This window comes from Calliopsis andreniformis, chromosome 2, assembly GCF_051401765.1.
Source record: "Calliopsis andreniformis isolate RMS-2024a chromosome 2, iyCalAndr_principal, whole genome shotgun sequence".
NCBI lineage: Eukaryota > Metazoa > Arthropoda > Insecta > Hymenoptera > Andrenidae > Calliopsis > Calliopsis andreniformis.
Genome location: NC_135063.1, coordinates 14,353,509 through 14,369,611, shown reverse-complemented (window position 1 = coordinate 14,369,611; position 16,103 = coordinate 14,353,509). Strand labels below are relative to the sequence as shown.

Below are 16,103 nucleotides of genomic sequence, written 5' to 3'. Positions count from 1 at the left end.
GATGAAACGTCGGAAGTCATGTTTTTGCGCGCGACGCCGTTGTTAACGACGTTAATGATGTAATATTAATACTGTAATATTATTGCCATCGTTACTACTGCTGCTACTATCGTTATTATGATTATTACAAGTATTATCGTTAATTTTACCACTATTGTAATAATTTATAATCCGTACCAACACGATCGTCGTCTGTAATCGACGGTGTCGTCATTGTAAGTATTACAAAAAAAACACTATTTCTTATTATTAATTACTATCATCATCCATTAACGGCTAGTATAAAAGATTTAGGTGACCCAGTGCAATTACGTTTTTGCGGGTGCTCGTTTTGCTGCGTCTACTTCCATACCACTGTTTTCAGCGTTGCCATCGCTATTATTCGTTATTCAACGCATTATTGTTGATAATCACTAGGGCAATTACATCCGTGAGAATTCGCAGGCTTTCGGTTCTAGTTTCTTCGTTTGAGAGCCGCGAATCTGCATTCGTTCCTCGAATAATGATAGAAGAATATTTCTTAACAGTTGTTGCGCTAACTTCGAAGACAATTTCAAGAAACACCACTTCAGCGTCTCTTCAACGGTACCATTGTTATACTTGCTTGTTTTTGTTTTAGAAAATTCAACCTCGAATCAACTCTTGAATGATATTTTGTTAAATATTTAAGTAATATACATGAAAAAACATTGTCTTGATGATTATATGAAAAAAGAAGAAACAAAGTATATTCCTCTTTGTTTCTTTAAGACGGTCCTCTGTTCACACATGAACCCTCTTAGGCGATTCTGTCTCCCAAGAGCCGCGATCAGTCCGACTTCGCCGCGAACTGATCGCCCAACAAGTCGAGCCAAGAGAGGAAGCGTGCGTTCGATTAAAAAGAGAATGTACAAACGTTTTATTGCTCAAACGTCCATGGGTTACGTGTAAGTACAGTTAAGTTCGCTAAGTGCACGGGCGTCGAGAGTAACAGTGGAATCGTCGTGCTGTGCTCTTTGCACGCGCTTTGTACAGAACCGCGCATCGAGCGCGCCTTATCGATAACTCTTTGGTCGTAAGCGCCACTTCTGCTACTTACTTTCGTAACGAGAAAACAAACTGTGCCATTTGTCCTGTTCGACGCTCGACGAGCGACGGAGAAAGAGAAGCACCGGAGGATGGGGATGGGTTCGTTTCGAGAAGTCTTTCTCCAGGCTCACTAAATATTGTTTATGTACAGGGTCGCTTCACTGAAGCGAGGTAAATCGTCCACTTGGAATTCTTCGAACGAAGGGAGGAAACAAGCAAAAGAAGGGGGCACAGAGCACTGACAGTCACTTTTACCATCGTTATTGTTCGCTATCAACACTGATATGCTTTTACTTCTGCGCTTGACTCCCGTAATCCACGTAGACGCGGACCACCTCGCCGCTGTATTTGCGCTGGCTGGGCATGAAATAGAAATCTGGCTGATTCGGTTGAGTCGACACGCCCGACGGACCGTGCATGTTGTTCTTTGATCTGTGATAATGGTCTCTGCGGTCCTGGGTGTAATAGCCAGGTTGAATTGGTGCTGTGTGTCTTGTGCCAGGCGCGCGCGGCAGACTGTACGTTGCTCGCGGTCCCATCATCCTGTTGGGACCTTCTACTGTGTCGGTACCATTCAGACCATTCCCAGTTATCTCTCTGTGACGGGGTAAACTAGAGACTGGCGGTGGTGGAGCCTTCTCCTCTGTTTCAAACGCCTCGAAGGCGAAGTTCGTGTTTGCGCCTGAGGCATAGTCTTTCCAAGCGTTGCTGGCGATCAGACGGTCCTGGAATGGAGTCATCACCATCTGTATTACGTTATAGAATGTTATTTTACACGTTAGTTGACTAGATATGGATTACACTATGAGTCACTACAGGCGAAGAGCAACAGTTTCGCGAGACAGTATCTGATTACTCAAACTTATTCATCATTCACGTTCTCGAGTTTTGGAAAAGCAACTGTTCGTATAGAATCCATTAGGAAGTGAATCATCTTCGCCTGCAATATGACCACTACATCTATCAACAACCTGCATAATAGATAAACAAGTGCCGTTCTACTCGCGTCCAAGAAAAATACAAGTTACTAAAGAAGTAGAAGGTAGAAAAGATAGCAAGAGAGAATCAGTACACAGAAATACCTGGATTAGTGAGCAAACGAGGGTATGACGTAGTAATAATTAGCGAGCTGGATCATGTACCGAATGTGAAGTTCTACCAGCTGGGACTAGGGCGATGCATTTCGTACGGAGCATGCTGGTGATGATGCCGAAGATGATGATGATGGTGGTGATGGTGATCGCCGTTTTGTCGATGGTAGCGCGTCGCGTTCGTGCGATGAATCGGGTTGGGAGCGTCGGAGGAAGCCAGAGGCAGCGAGTACACCCTCTTTACCATGATCGCGGAGAGCGCGGGTCATGCAACACAAGCGAAGCAGAAGATCGTTTCGGGTTCACAAGAGCGAGCAGTGGAAGTCGAGTTTGCGGGTGGTCCCAAAGAGATTTTCTACATTTTCTATCATCTCGACGTTTGAAAGATTGCATTCTGTCCAAGGAGATTCTCAAACACAGCTATCAATGCTACAGAAATGACTAGGGAACAAATACTTCTTCTAGTGAACTGCAAAGAAACTCGAACAAGAGAAGAATTTGGCTTCAAGTTGAGAACTAGCACTGCTCTAGGACGCACCACGCAACACAACGCTACGGCCATCACAAAAAGAGTTATATGCACACAATACAAAGAGAAAGAAAGAAAGTTCAAGTACAGGACGCGAGCAGAAACAGCCAAGAAGAGATACTTTGTAAACAGAGAAAAAAAACAATGTTTATAGATAGGATATATAATGATACCTTTGTTGCTCGTTTCCTCGAGGACCTATAGAGGGTACAGCTTGCCTGCAACAGGGCGAGGGCAAGCAGTGCAGCAACGCAGCCGACGACGATGTACAGCTTGGTCGCGTCGAGAAACAGTTCCGACGAGAATGATGATTCATCATCTCCGTCTCCTCCACCCAAGTCGTTAACTAGTGACCAAAAACGTGTCCATGTTTCATTGATGCCTTATATTACTTATATACTTAATATATAATATAAAATAAATACACTGTAGATACTGTATGAAACTAGTCAGCTTGAAATAAATCATTTTGCTTTGTTAAATCTCTCGTTAAGTTCATAAGAAATTCCACCCACCTCGAGGAGCTCTGATGATCAAGTACTGCGGATCGACGCTGAGTGCTCCGACTTTTCCACTGACGAGAGCCTCTTTCAACGCCTTCTCAGCAGCTACACTAGTGTCTAGAGGTTTCAGTGATCTACCCTTAACTTCATTTTTGTCCAAGATCAGATCCATACGCGCGATAACGCCATTCTGTTCGTCATTTCTAAAAAAGATAATAAAATATTCAAATACTGAACAGTTTAATAAATAATAGACAATATTTCGTGAAAACGCACTTCTCTAACTCGTTGAGACGAATCTGATAATAGCCTGGTAGTTTGTCAAAAACTGGACCGAAGCTATCGGCTATTCGATTCGAAATAATTTCAAAGTCAGTGCTTCCTGGCGTGGGCGTCATGAAACCGTCACCCAGGTTTACTAGTTTCACTTCCACGTCGTAGTGTAACCTTGGAGGAGCTGGTGTTGTGAGATCCTCGAAGTCTGGAAAGGAGAACTGAGTCAATAACACTGAAAGAGGCTATTATAATACTGTTAGCGTGATTAATGTAGATACCTTCGAGGCCACAAGACTTGATGCATATCCTTTCAGCGGAGACAACGGGTATAGCGTCGTGTTTGCGTATTTTCTTGCTGACAGCGTTAAAACTACCACCCTTGACTGGGTACATCATGTACAAGCAGTGATCGTCCGTGAAAGAGAGGTCTCTATTGTCTTTTGTTATTCGTTTCCGCGAGAACTTAAGAGTCGTTACACCATCCACTTTACTGCCACCAGTATTGTAAATATCTTGAGATGGATCGAGTAGCGGAGCATTGTATCCGCTGATCCAAGTGTCCATGAGAAAAGCTCGACCCGATTTATCATCGACCCAACCCAAAACCGCGTCTGTCTGCGACTGAGAACGAAACAAAGAATTAGTCTCGAGTAGCTCACAATCAAAATATTTATACTTTTGTTTATATTGAGACATACCATTTTGTCATCGTCAGAGAATCCAACTCCAGTCCAAGTGTTTGTATTAGTGGTGGAAATGACGAATGATAATTGATCCTATGTAAATATTTTCAATTACTGATTATTCTTGAAGGATTAAACCATGAATAAAGAAAATGTCAATGTTCTGTCTATAGTACCTTTCGTCCTTTATAGGTCCACTGTATAGAATATTCACAGGTACCATTTTCTGCTACACAATGCCTAGGATAATGCCATTCTCCGCTGCAAGTTGCAGTCTGCCTGGTTGTGTCTCCACTGTTGGCCTCCATCTCTTGCCTTTTCTTTTCGTCTACAAGTATCACAACCTAATTAATATTAAATATTCCTAAAAGAAGTACCAGATAGTTTTGAATATCCAAAGACCCTACCAAAGAAATTAAGTGTCAGAGCGCCTCTCTGCGATCCGTGGCCATGATACTTGAGCTCGTCAGCCTTGTAGAAGTCTTTCACGCTGACCTTGGCCTTTTCAATCCCACTCGGCGGGTGATGAACATACTTTCCAGGTTCTTGCCCCTTCGCCCATATGACCTGCATATTACCGTCCACGATTTCATGATCTGTTGGCTCGTTCGCAGTCAATTTTCTTCTGAAGAGGATCGTGGTTACACCGTCACGCTCGAAGCCCATCGCGGCAGTCAATGTGTCCCTTCCACCCCAATATTCATCCTTACGAGGCGTGGATCTGTCTCTGGTGTAATAGTCGCCAATCCTGTGGCTGTTACCTCGCGCTGATCCGATTATGATGTCGGTGCAATCCATGGGATTGAAGTCGTGTTTCGGCGTGTACTTGTGCCCTGGTCCAGGCATGATCACTTCGATCAAGAGAACGAGGTCAGATTAAAATAAATCACCAATAAGCGACCGTGCCTCGTGCAATTACGTGATTATATGATCGATGAATGCTGAACTCGAGGCACGGTTACTTCTTCGACCTAATATGAAAATAACTTTAAATATTTATGGTAAATACGACAACGTTTGATTATTATTAATAGTGTTTGATCGTTCATGAGATTCTAGATAATGATGGGGAACTCTAAGCTGCAACCTTACATTTTCTACGATAATACAGTTTTTATAAGGTACATGAATATTAGAGTGAAACTGTAATGTACAAAAAATATTCTACAGTGTTTTAGGAGGTGCAAGTGCAGCTGCACCATCTTTACATTATTAGGATATTATGCAAAAGCGACAAGGGAAGCTTACCAACTCGAATACAAGTAACTTTGTCAATCTACGTTTACCTATTTTCAGTCTGGCGATATTTTAATTATACATAATGTTAGTGTTAACACTACTGATATACATTTTGTTAATGTAACTTAAGTTACTTCTTATCTGCTGTAATTAATAATTATCTACTGTTTTGTTAAATACTTTGTCAATACAGGAAACAATATTCATCCTAACCAATCGAAATGAATCTTATAACTCTTTGAATACAGAGGGATGTGCCAGTATACGAGGAAAGAGAAGCTCTGGAATCGTCTCATCAGGTTACCTTTTGTTGCGCTCGACTTGGGGCCCGAAATCGGCTCAGGTTCCGAGGTCGGTTCAGACTTTGGCTCCGGCTCGGAGTTGGGTTCCGGTTCAGACTTTGGCTCTGGTTCGGAACTGGGTTCTGGCTCTGAACTAGGTTCTGGCTCGGATTTAGGCTCTGGTTCTGAACTAGGCTCTGGCTCAGACTTGGGCTCTGGCTCTGAGCTAGGTTCTGGCTCGGATTTCGGCTCTGGCTCTGAACTAGGCTCAGGCTCAGACTTGGGCTCTGGCTCTGAGCTAGGTTCAGGCTCAGACTTGGGCTCTGGCTCGGATTTAGGCTCAGGCTCTGAACTAGGCTCTGGTTCGGACTTTGGCTCTGGCTCGGATTTAGGTTCAGGTTCAGACTTGGGCTCTGGCTCGGATTTAGGCTCTGAATGGGACCTGGGTTCAGCTACGGACACGGTTTTGGTGAAGGACCTTCCTATAGGTATAGATATAGGTTCTGGTTTGGAACTAGGCTCTGGTTCAGACTTAGGTTCGGGCTCTGAGCTAGGTTCTGGCTCGGACTTGGGTTCAGGTTCGGATTGAGGCTCTGATATGGGTTCGGGCGTGGTGTTGGTGCTGTCGACAGTGCTCGGCTCGGCGACGGGTTCCCCTGTGCAACAAAGCATCGATCGTCGTGCAACTACCTACTGCTTACTTCTTTTACGGACCACCACCTTGTGCGTAGTGTCTTGAACGAAAAGGAGGGACGCCAAATACTCTACTTATTGGGAAGCAAACTACATGTTGCTACGATGTCATTACAAGAAGCAAAGGGGGACTTTCTTTACTTGTGTTAGAGATTTCTACTTACCATTTGTTGACGGAGCCTCTGGAGACCTCTTTCTACGACCTACAGAAACAGAAAATAAATCACTGAAGACTATTTTCAAGTCTCAATGTCCAAAAAATACAGAATCAATATAATATGAAAATTAGCGAAACATGAAGAGTGAAACAACACTTTAATTAGGTTTCATTTCTCTAATTTATATCTATTATTTTAAGAGCAATTTTTACCTTGCTTTGTACTGACGCGATAAGTCACACTCGTCTGCACAGTGACATCAAGATCAGACCGAGGTGTTGAGACCAGCGTCGCGATATCATGAGCTTTAGCCGATCTTCGTTTGGTGCCAGACCTTTCTGTACCAGTCTCAGGCTCAGGTTCAGGCTCTGGTTCCGGTTTGGGTTCAGCTTTCGGCTCGGATTCGGGTTCTGGTTCCGCTTTAGGCTCTGGCTGTGGAAGCGGTTCTCCCTTCGGCTTTTCTTGGATATCAGGGAAAGCTCGACAGCTCGGAGTCAAGTCGCTTGGTCGCCAGCCAACACCGATCCAGCTGGTACTATTCACGACCATAACGCCTTCGAGTTCGTTACTTTCCTTCAGTATCCGCCAATAAAATGTGAAGTTCTCCGAGAATTTCTTCATCGTGTAGGAATCCAGGTTCACGTCAATGTTCTTGATCGGAGATCCTGGGGAAAAAATAGGAAAGTGTTGCAGAGAAGTTTCTAGCGATTATTCTTTTCGATTTGCTTGGGCAATTCAGCGATGCATCGAATCCTTGACTCGGTGAAACTTACTCTTCCCGCAACCAGGCCCGAACCAGCCGATGTTGCAGTAGCACTGCTTGGTGGGCGCGGTCGTGCCGCCATTGTCGATGCACGTGCCCTGAATACCGCAGTCGGAGTCGTCGAGACATTCCTCCTTAAATTCGCACCTTGTGCCGTGATAGAGGCGATCACATCTGCATCGACCAAGGAGATATCGGCCGTGACCGTTGCAGTCTTCTCTGTAGGCCTTTCTGTCGATGATCTAATCGGTACAAATTAAAGAATATTAATATAGAATAAAATACATTAGATAGAAGGTCTTCCATGTGGTTTCTTTTGTGGTAAAGAATACTTACGTCGATGTCAGCGCAAGACCAAAATCTGTAACTCGAACCCCACTCTTCGGCTTCTCGTAAAAGTCGAATGGTGCAATCGGTGCACGTAAAATTCTGTGGTAATTGCACTGCATAGCTCTGCGCTCTGAAAGTTCAAATGCATTTTTGTGTAATGGTTGTGAAGTACTATAAAAGCTAAGGATTTCTATTTCTTTTCTCAACTTACGTGGCGTCCTCTTCTACGAACTCGCTGTTCTTAGTCACGGGAGTCAAATCGACCAATGGCCTGTCGAGGGCGTCCAAGATTTGCAGTCGAAATCCACCCTATAAAAAAAATAAAACCAGAAATTAATAAAAAAATGGACGTAAATAATTTACTCTTCTATTAGTTATATCACAGAGCTTCAAAAACACAACAGAAACTCATCAAAATATCCATCTCGTTTTCACTAATAAACCAAACAATCACAAAGCGGCACTCTAATTGAAAAAAACAAATATCGTGCGCGTAAAATCAAAGTATTGAATTTACAAAATGCATAATGCATGTAGTTAACAGGATTCAGTTAACGTTAGGGTTTGAAAAGGCGAGCCAGGTTGCAAACGGAATCGTTTTAGTTCCAATGAGTGAACTTCCGTACGGTTTCTTTCGCTGAGCTCGCGTCGGAAGCGAGAAACGGTCAAGAGAACGTTGAGACACCGATCGTGTGCGAAGATAGCGGTATCGAGTGTGAACTTATCGACGGAATCCGTGACACAGGGCTTGGCCAGATCAGTCACGCCACAGCATAAATAAAAATGCGAGAAAAAGGCAGCGATCGAGGCTTCCTTGGGAGGACTCCGCAATCCTGCTGTTACGAAACCACCAATCTGTACGAAACCTTCACCGAATTGGAAATAGGAAGAGATAAGCTGCGCGAGAGCGTAACAGGTGACCGACCACAGTGACGCAAGCGGCGATTCAAACGCTATCGATATTAGACTGATATATCACTGGGCACAGACTCCATGAAGGAGTGTATAATATTTAACAGGTTCATGAATTATTAAGAACGTTCAACTCTAGATGAATAGTAGTACAAGGAATTCAATCAAAATTCGATGGAAGTATAAGATACTATTGTTAAAATTGCCCTGACCCACATATGGGTCATAGGACTGCAGACCTCTTAATTAACCTGTACTTGAAAATATCACTTACAATTAAACTCTTATTGCTACCAACATGGCATACAGAGTAAATATAGACCGTGATTCAGCTCCATAATTGGTTTTTCATGTCACCAATTACATGCCACGTTCCTTGAGCCACAATCTCAAAGCTATCGATAATTACTCTAGTTAGCTCTAACAGAGCTCTGCAAAATGCAAGCCTCTTCTGGTCTCTAAGATTCCAGCTTCAACTGCTGCCATTTTATGCAATATAAAGTACAAAGTCGCTTTTACTGGCAAAATGAGATCCGTTCACCGGAGACGCTCGTCAGTTTTGATGAAAGTCCCGACGAAAATCCTCGAGAGAGTCTGAAATGTTCTCCAGCGGTGCACGACCGCGGTTGAGAGGAGAAGGAGAAGGGAAGAGGCGGTCGCAAAGTGGTACTGCTTCGCACGAGCACACACCTGCAGCGGTTGTAACGTTATTGTCGAATTTTTCACGTGCCTGAGATATTTTCGTGCACAGAATTCGCGAGCTGCCTAGCCTGTGGCTATTCTGTCTAAAACCAGTTACTGAAGAGAGGAAAGCACGACCGCACACACGTACACGAGATTGGTCTGAAGTCGATGGCAGTTCTGGAAAGGAATCTAAGTGAAATCAATGTTACATTGAGAATTCGGAGATAAAATACGAGAATACAGATCGTTCCTGCGGCTTGCTATTCTAGAAGTAGAATTATTTCTGTATCTGAAAAGCCATACTGATCCAAGTTCTTTTCTATTACTTTTCAGGAGAGCAGAAAAACAAATAAGTAGTAGGTATTTCAAGTAGCTTATACGACTTATTAAATCTCTTTTATTTATTACGTAATATAAATAGATTCCTATAATTCTAATAAATAGAATGAAGAAAAAGCAGTAAGATGCTGCAGAAAATTGAATTTTGCAAACAGGGATTTCAGTTGATCTGCCTTTCAGCTAGAGATTTATGGAAGAATGTGATCCTAGATTAGATATTCTGTGTAGAAAGAGTTCTCCAGCTCTTCAGGGCTTGAGTGAAGTTTCTCAGCAACGGATCCAAAGGCTTTGGCTTCGATCCGAGTGATTGGCGACAGTCGTGTTACGGTACCCGACATACCGATGTGTTCCACCGAGCACGGGCCTCTTTCTATCGCGTCCACATGCAAAGCGGAGTTATCCCTTACGCCAACCTTCTTTCCGACCTACCTACCTACGTAAGGTACGCGAGTGCCACGGAACGCAGGCCGAGCTTCGCTTCTGAATTATTCAACGCGCGTCACCTTGAGCGACGACGAGCAAAGCGTAGGCTGAGCTCAGCCTCTGTCTTTTCTTTCCCTTTCGTAGACCACGTGCGGACAAATTCGTGATGTTTTTCACGATGACTCTTCTACTCGCGGCGATGCGTCGCGAAGAATATGAATTTCTCGCGTATGACGGTGCTGCCTTTGTTCAGAGTCTGGATTATGAGCTGGCAGAGTGTCCAGATATTTTGTATTGACTTAGGTAGTTGTTTTATAGCTTTGGAATTACCAAATAAATAGGTTATTTCAGTATTTAAATTTTCAAATTTCCAACCGCCGAAATTTCAAATTTTTGAATTTTCAAATTTCCAACCGTCGAAATTTCAAATTTTTGAATTTTCAAATTTCCAACAGTCAAAATTTCAAATTTTTAAATATTCAAATATTTAAAACATAACTTTTCATTTTCTCCAATTTTCAATTTTCACAGCTTTCCAAACATTCGAATCTTCAAATATTCAAATCTCTAGTTTTCAGATCTTCAAAATATTATCACCCATCAATTCTTATTCCTACTTTTCAACTTCAAAGCCTGAACCTCTGTACCTCTGATCAAATGTTAAGAGCTCACGAAATCAGACCACTCAATTCTAATAAGATTTAAACACCGTTCTCCAAAGAAAAAAATCGCCTAACAGACTTATGCAACAATGGCGCAGGCCTCTCGAAAACGTGAATCGTTAGAAGGGGGAGTTTCCGCAAAGCGTGCAGTGAATGTGTATAACTGTTCGACAAATGCGACACGTGCCATAACGTGCGCGCTACTTCGCGCCATAATCGCGCGTGCCTCGCACACGACATATGGTTCAATTTCAACACGGAAAGAGAGGAACGATTTAAAGTTTCCCCGCTAATAACAGAGCCTGACTTCTTCGGGTTCGAGCTTTCGTAATTGATGTGTGCAATCGAAGAAACGAATAACCATCTAGTGATTTAGCTTAGATTAAGAGAGAGACGCTAGAACTTCCATAGATCGGAGAAAGTCTCAAATATGAAATAATAAAATGGCTCCACGGTTTAGCGCAGCTCTCACGTAACATATGTGCCTATTTTCAATTATTTTTCCCGAGGAAATTATGATTTCCTTAGACTCTAGGAATATTAAGAATTATGGAAATTCCTCGAGGTCACAACTCGACAAATATCAAATTTGAGTTATTTCCTTCTTGCAAAAGATTCTCAAAAAAATGACTCAGGTATTGTTATACACACTTTTAAGACTGGTAAGTGAAAAATTACTATTCAAACTAAGAAAACTTATTTTCTAGGAATTCTGGTGATTTCAGGGAACTCCCTCTCAAGTTTCCACGTAACTTCACTGTTCTCAGCACTCTTCTGAGATAATTCCTAGCGTTAATAACTTTTGCAATGGTACGGTACGTGTGTACACGAAGAATTACCGACTGATTTCGCTGGAACGATTTCTCAGCTTTCCTTTTTTGCCAACGGCTAACGGAATTCAGCGGATTTAATCATCGTTCAGGTAAAAGTGGCGTTGAACACGAAAATACGATAGGGAATTAACGAGACTCGAGATAGCAGTAAAATTAATACGTCTGGAGAATAAATAAGCTCGAGGAACGATGGAAAAATGTTTACTTACTCGATGAGGGTAAGCTAGGTGCCACGTGACGTTGAAATTACTCCCAGACAGTAATGTAGTCTTGACATCGCCTGAAACATGAAGTGCATCGTATATTATGCAACGTTACGCTATTCTACGAGCTGTTCATGACGCTCCATACGCGACGAATTGCTTCGAGAAACGGAAACTAGCAATTTCTCAGGCTCATCGATTTAGACGAGGGAGTTTATACACAATGAAATGTTAATATTCATTACGATAATAAGGCAGCGTAATTTTTAACAATCACCGGAAACACGTATAAATGCAAGTTCACGGAGATATTCTATATTAACTCCTCTATGATCAAGTTGCAGCAAAAGAATAAAATCGAATTCATTTTCTCGAGTGATAAATAAATGAACGAAAAACTCTTCTATTTCTTTCTATTAAATAAAACTAGTTTCTCCACATAGTCAGGGCCTCTACCTATTATAATTTTCTTCTGTCGTGACTAAGCCTCGTCTGCACACTTAATAATATGCTAATGCATTACCACATAAATATAAGCAGATGATAGTAACTATACATAACTGCTTACACTCTCCAATTAATACTTTTTTACACCTCAGCAGAATATTCCTTAACACATAATCCTTAAATTTTCGAAGCACAGTGTTCCTATCGACTGCCAACGATCGCGGAAATCAATTACACGGAAACGAAGCAGCGCGAATCGTCACGAACGAAAAAACTCACCGAGACGGCTATGCATTCATATCGCGAATTATATCGTTCGTTACGAAAACGAAAATTCCTATGTGGACTCAAGAAAGTTCCACATCCTCGGTTCGCCTGGGAGACAGGGAGGGGAAAAGAAGATAAAGATCTACAACAGTGTTTATCGTATCAGGACGGAGTTCCGGAAACAATTGAGAGTGACATAGCGCACAATTAATTTCCGGAAGAGGTCGGGAACGTTCCAAGAGTGATCCTGCCTTTTATGGATTACCGACTTCTTCCCCTCTCTCATCCGCCGAAAAGAAAGCAGGCGTTCTGTTTTATTGAAACGTACACTCTGGAATCATTTTCTAAAATTGCATCATATTGGAATAAGAAAACGCTGTAATAAATACTGAAAATACTAACTAATTAATTCAACCAGAACTAGTAATATTTCGAATCAGAATTAATAGATCACTTACTAATGGTGAGTGCTTTTAGTCAGTAGTGTAAGTCAATTATTTCTCTAACAATTCTTCTCTACTACATATTATTTTATTTATAAATATGTATTCAGGCAGAAAATTTCACGATAATTATTTGAATCTACAGAAGCAAAAAGAGGAGAGAAGATATTTGTAACCATTTTCGGTATGCCATTCCTCATTATTATTTTAAGAACCAGTTACTTGGAATCTCAAAAATCTCAACTCTCGAAATGATGGGTGAACGCCAGGAGACATCGACGCTGTCGAGTCGTTCGATTTGGAGGACCGTAAAAAATTAATATGCGTGACAGCGTTCACAGACACCGTTTAGTGTTCGAAAGTATAGGTGCGCGCGTTCGAGGCACAGGTGGATGCGCCGAGAAGACACGTTTCTTTTTACGGCCGATGAGAATGGTCTGCGTCCAGCGCTGTTGAGTTGCGTGATATACGGCGAGATTATGGAGAATGAGAAAACTAAGTGGTGGGGTCAGTCGATAGGTCTCAGAATCCATAACCATGAGAACCGAAAATAATCGAGCGTTTGTGTGACTGAGGTCATCTTTTGAATGAGACCTTTTTCATGGGGACATTTTTCTGATACCCAAATATCTGTGGTTGTAAAGTAAAACGACTCGAGTCACATATTTCTGTTTCTGAGATATTGATATTTCAAGTTTTGAGTCTTAATACTGTCTTTCAGATAGCTTATTATATCTTTACTTTTTTAAAGAAGAAGGTTTCTTAATCTACTCTATTTTTGTGAGAGATACAAGTCTTTCATTAAAGCATAAACTCCGTCTTTTTTAGTAAGTGATTACTAATAGTCTTTCTGCCTTACAGCCACAGATATGAATGTAAATTCTAGAACCTAGATCCTACAATATTTTCATCTCCACAGATGAATCCTGAGACCTCAAAACTTGGCTAGAATTTTCTAGAAAAATGGTGCACAAGACGTTGTCCTGTGCTCTAAATTCTAAAGTTCGCATATTCCACGCGAGTACAGTACAAAAAGCATAGACTTAGAGTGGAGGCAAGTCGCGGAAGGTAATGGCCGAGCAGGAGCCACGGTTCGAGTTCCCTTCGCGCGAGTCGGTGAAAGTCGCCTCGAATCGGACTAGCGGGCTATCCCCACCGGGACTGTGTCTTCGCGTTAATGTCGTTTTCCCATAGAACCCTCTCTAGCCCCTTCTACCCAGCCCCCTCTCTGCTCCTCCAGCGAACAGCTAACGACGCCATCCTCCTTGAGACGCGACCGCGAAAATTCCACGGTAGCGTAGCTTCCGGTTCGCCTTCCTTGCGGATCGTGTGACGGAACCGTGGCAGCATCCGGAGAACCTGCTCCGTCGGTAACAGCGTCGAACGGGATTGCTCGTCGTTTTTTCTGAGACATGCCAGCGATGCCACGATTCAAGTTTCACTGGTCCTCCCCTCTTCCCTCGAGTGGGGGATGTAGAATTTGTTTTTTAGGTCGTAGAGTCTTGGAGAGTTTTGAAAAAACTATGTTTTGATGATGTTTATGAATAAAGTATGTATTTGTTTACCTGAGAGTTTTTCTGGAGTTTGGAGATGAGGTCAGAGGGACAGCTGAGGGGCAAGAGGAACTTTACTGACTATACATCCTTGGAATATGGTAAATATACTTAAGTATATGTAATTAAGTGAGTATTATTTCTTGTTTGTGATCTGTGAGCTCGGATTGAGAATCAGTCACTTCTTTTTGCTTCTGTATCAGTAAGAGATAAGTAAATAAAGTCTAGGTTTACGTACATCACTGTTCTAAGTAAGATTAATAGGGCAATTCGTCGCTTTTAATGGAGCATCATTATTGCGCCACGATTATTATAAAATTATTTTCTATTTTCCTCATATTTTTCATGAACAGCACTATACCTGAATCAATCTTCTTTTTAATCTAGATCTCTCGTGTTACTTTCTAACCAACGAGGTTGAAATAATAGAATTACTTAATATTGTAAAAATTATTCTTTTAACATGCTTACCACGAGGCATTCCACATGGTCCAGGTGTCCTGGCGTTGTCCAGAAAGTCCAAGTCATACTTCCTCGCTCGAGGAAAAGTCAAGGCGACGTGCCCTTGCGCTTCCCTGTATATCACCGTCAACACCAGGAAAATCAGTCCCGACATCATCGTCGAACACGTTTTCGATAACATTCTGAGGGTTTTATGCTCGCAGGCTCGACTGTTTTCAGTTAACTCGCACTCGTTCCCTTTGTGAATTTTCCTCTCGCCTGCCTGAGACCCTCCTGCTCGTTTTTCCTGACGCTCGGCATGGGCACCCCTCGTTAATTAACTCCTTCCGTCTCGGTGAAGTCGATCTGCAAGAGGAACGAGCGAATTGTTAGAGTTGCGTGTCAAAATGAGACGACTCGTCAAACAGGAAAATTTTTCTTTTATATTCTCTCCAAAATGGTGTGCACTGGGCAAGGTGTAAAAATTGTTTATACCAAGAATGAAGAAACTAGAAGCAGAGACCAGTTTTCGGCGTAAACTTGTTCTTTGGCAACCCGATTGCCTAAAGTTGCATAAATTATTAACACTCATGCTTACGCTTTTGCATAAATTAGCAGCTATCGGAGACAAAGTTTTTCCATTTCGAGGAACGTTCTCAGAAAACTGGTCTCGAATTTCTTTAAAAAATATTCACGTTGGAAGTAGTATTCCTATTCTATGGGTTTTTAAAGAATTAATCTTGAAATATATTTACAGGTGTAGAGAATTTCCTTCGCCACGAAGAGCATCTCAGCTATCCTTCAAAGCTGTTAATTTACAAGCATAAAATAACCCATGTTTTTGAAACGAGGAGTGTAAGTGTATCCAGTTCCGACAGACTAATAGCAAAACACGCGTTTTTGCCTATTCACTGCACCGTAGGAATGTATTAACCTTTGCCACTAAGGTCCATCGCAAAAAAAGGTGTAATAATAACGAGAATTAACAACCGACAAGTGTTATTAGATTCCAGCCTGCTAGGGGAACCTGTAATTTCCTAGACTTGAACTTTCCTTTTTTAAAATACCAGCAGCACCAGACGACCGCGAATATTCTATCGATCACTCATCGCGGAGGAAGAGTAACGGTCTGAGTCGGAAGGACAACCGTAAACTCGCGACGTGCTGGCGACTTCCGTCTTTCTTGCTTCCTTTCTACTGAACGAGGATGCGTGGAACCATCGAACGAAAAATCACTGACTCACAAAGCTGGCTTATAAAGCTCTAGCAGACGGCAGAGATA

The 16,103-nt window shown here is 42.2% G+C and overlaps 1 protein-coding gene across 4 annotated transcripts; it reads right to left on the bottom strand.

The window, feature by feature from the left end:
* Positions 1 to 1,358: 1,358 nt before the first annotated feature.
* On the bottom strand, positions 1,359 to 15,175 carry Nahoda (DOMON-like domain-containing protein nahoda). Of its 4 annotated transcripts, none has more exons than XM_076392385.1 (16): positions 14,852 to 15,175; positions 11,677 to 11,747; positions 7,826 to 7,923; positions 7,621 to 7,744; positions 7,295 to 7,526; positions 6,734 to 7,186; positions 6,528 to 6,566; positions 5,694 to 6,326; positions 4,558 to 5,001; positions 4,327 to 4,478; positions 4,166 to 4,243; positions 3,746 to 4,088; positions 3,468 to 3,672; positions 3,204 to 3,394; positions 2,862 to 3,034; positions 1,359 to 1,814 (listed from the first exon to the last, which is right to left on the bottom strand). In XM_076392385.1, the coding sequence occupies exons 1-16, from the start codon at positions 15,021 to 15,023 to the stop codon at positions 1,359 to 1,361; spliced, it is 3,864 nt and encodes a 1,287-aa protein (XP_076248500.1). In that variant the 5' UTR covers positions 15,024 to 15,175. The 4 variants fall into 4 exon arrangements, with proteins under 4 accessions (XP_076248500.1, XP_076248501.1, XP_076248503.1 ...); XM_076392386.1 differs by having other exon boundaries at positions 1,359 to 1,793; XM_076392388.1 differs by lacking the exon at positions 5,694 to 6,326.
* Between the last annotated feature and the right edge of the window lie 928 nt (positions 15,176 to 16,103).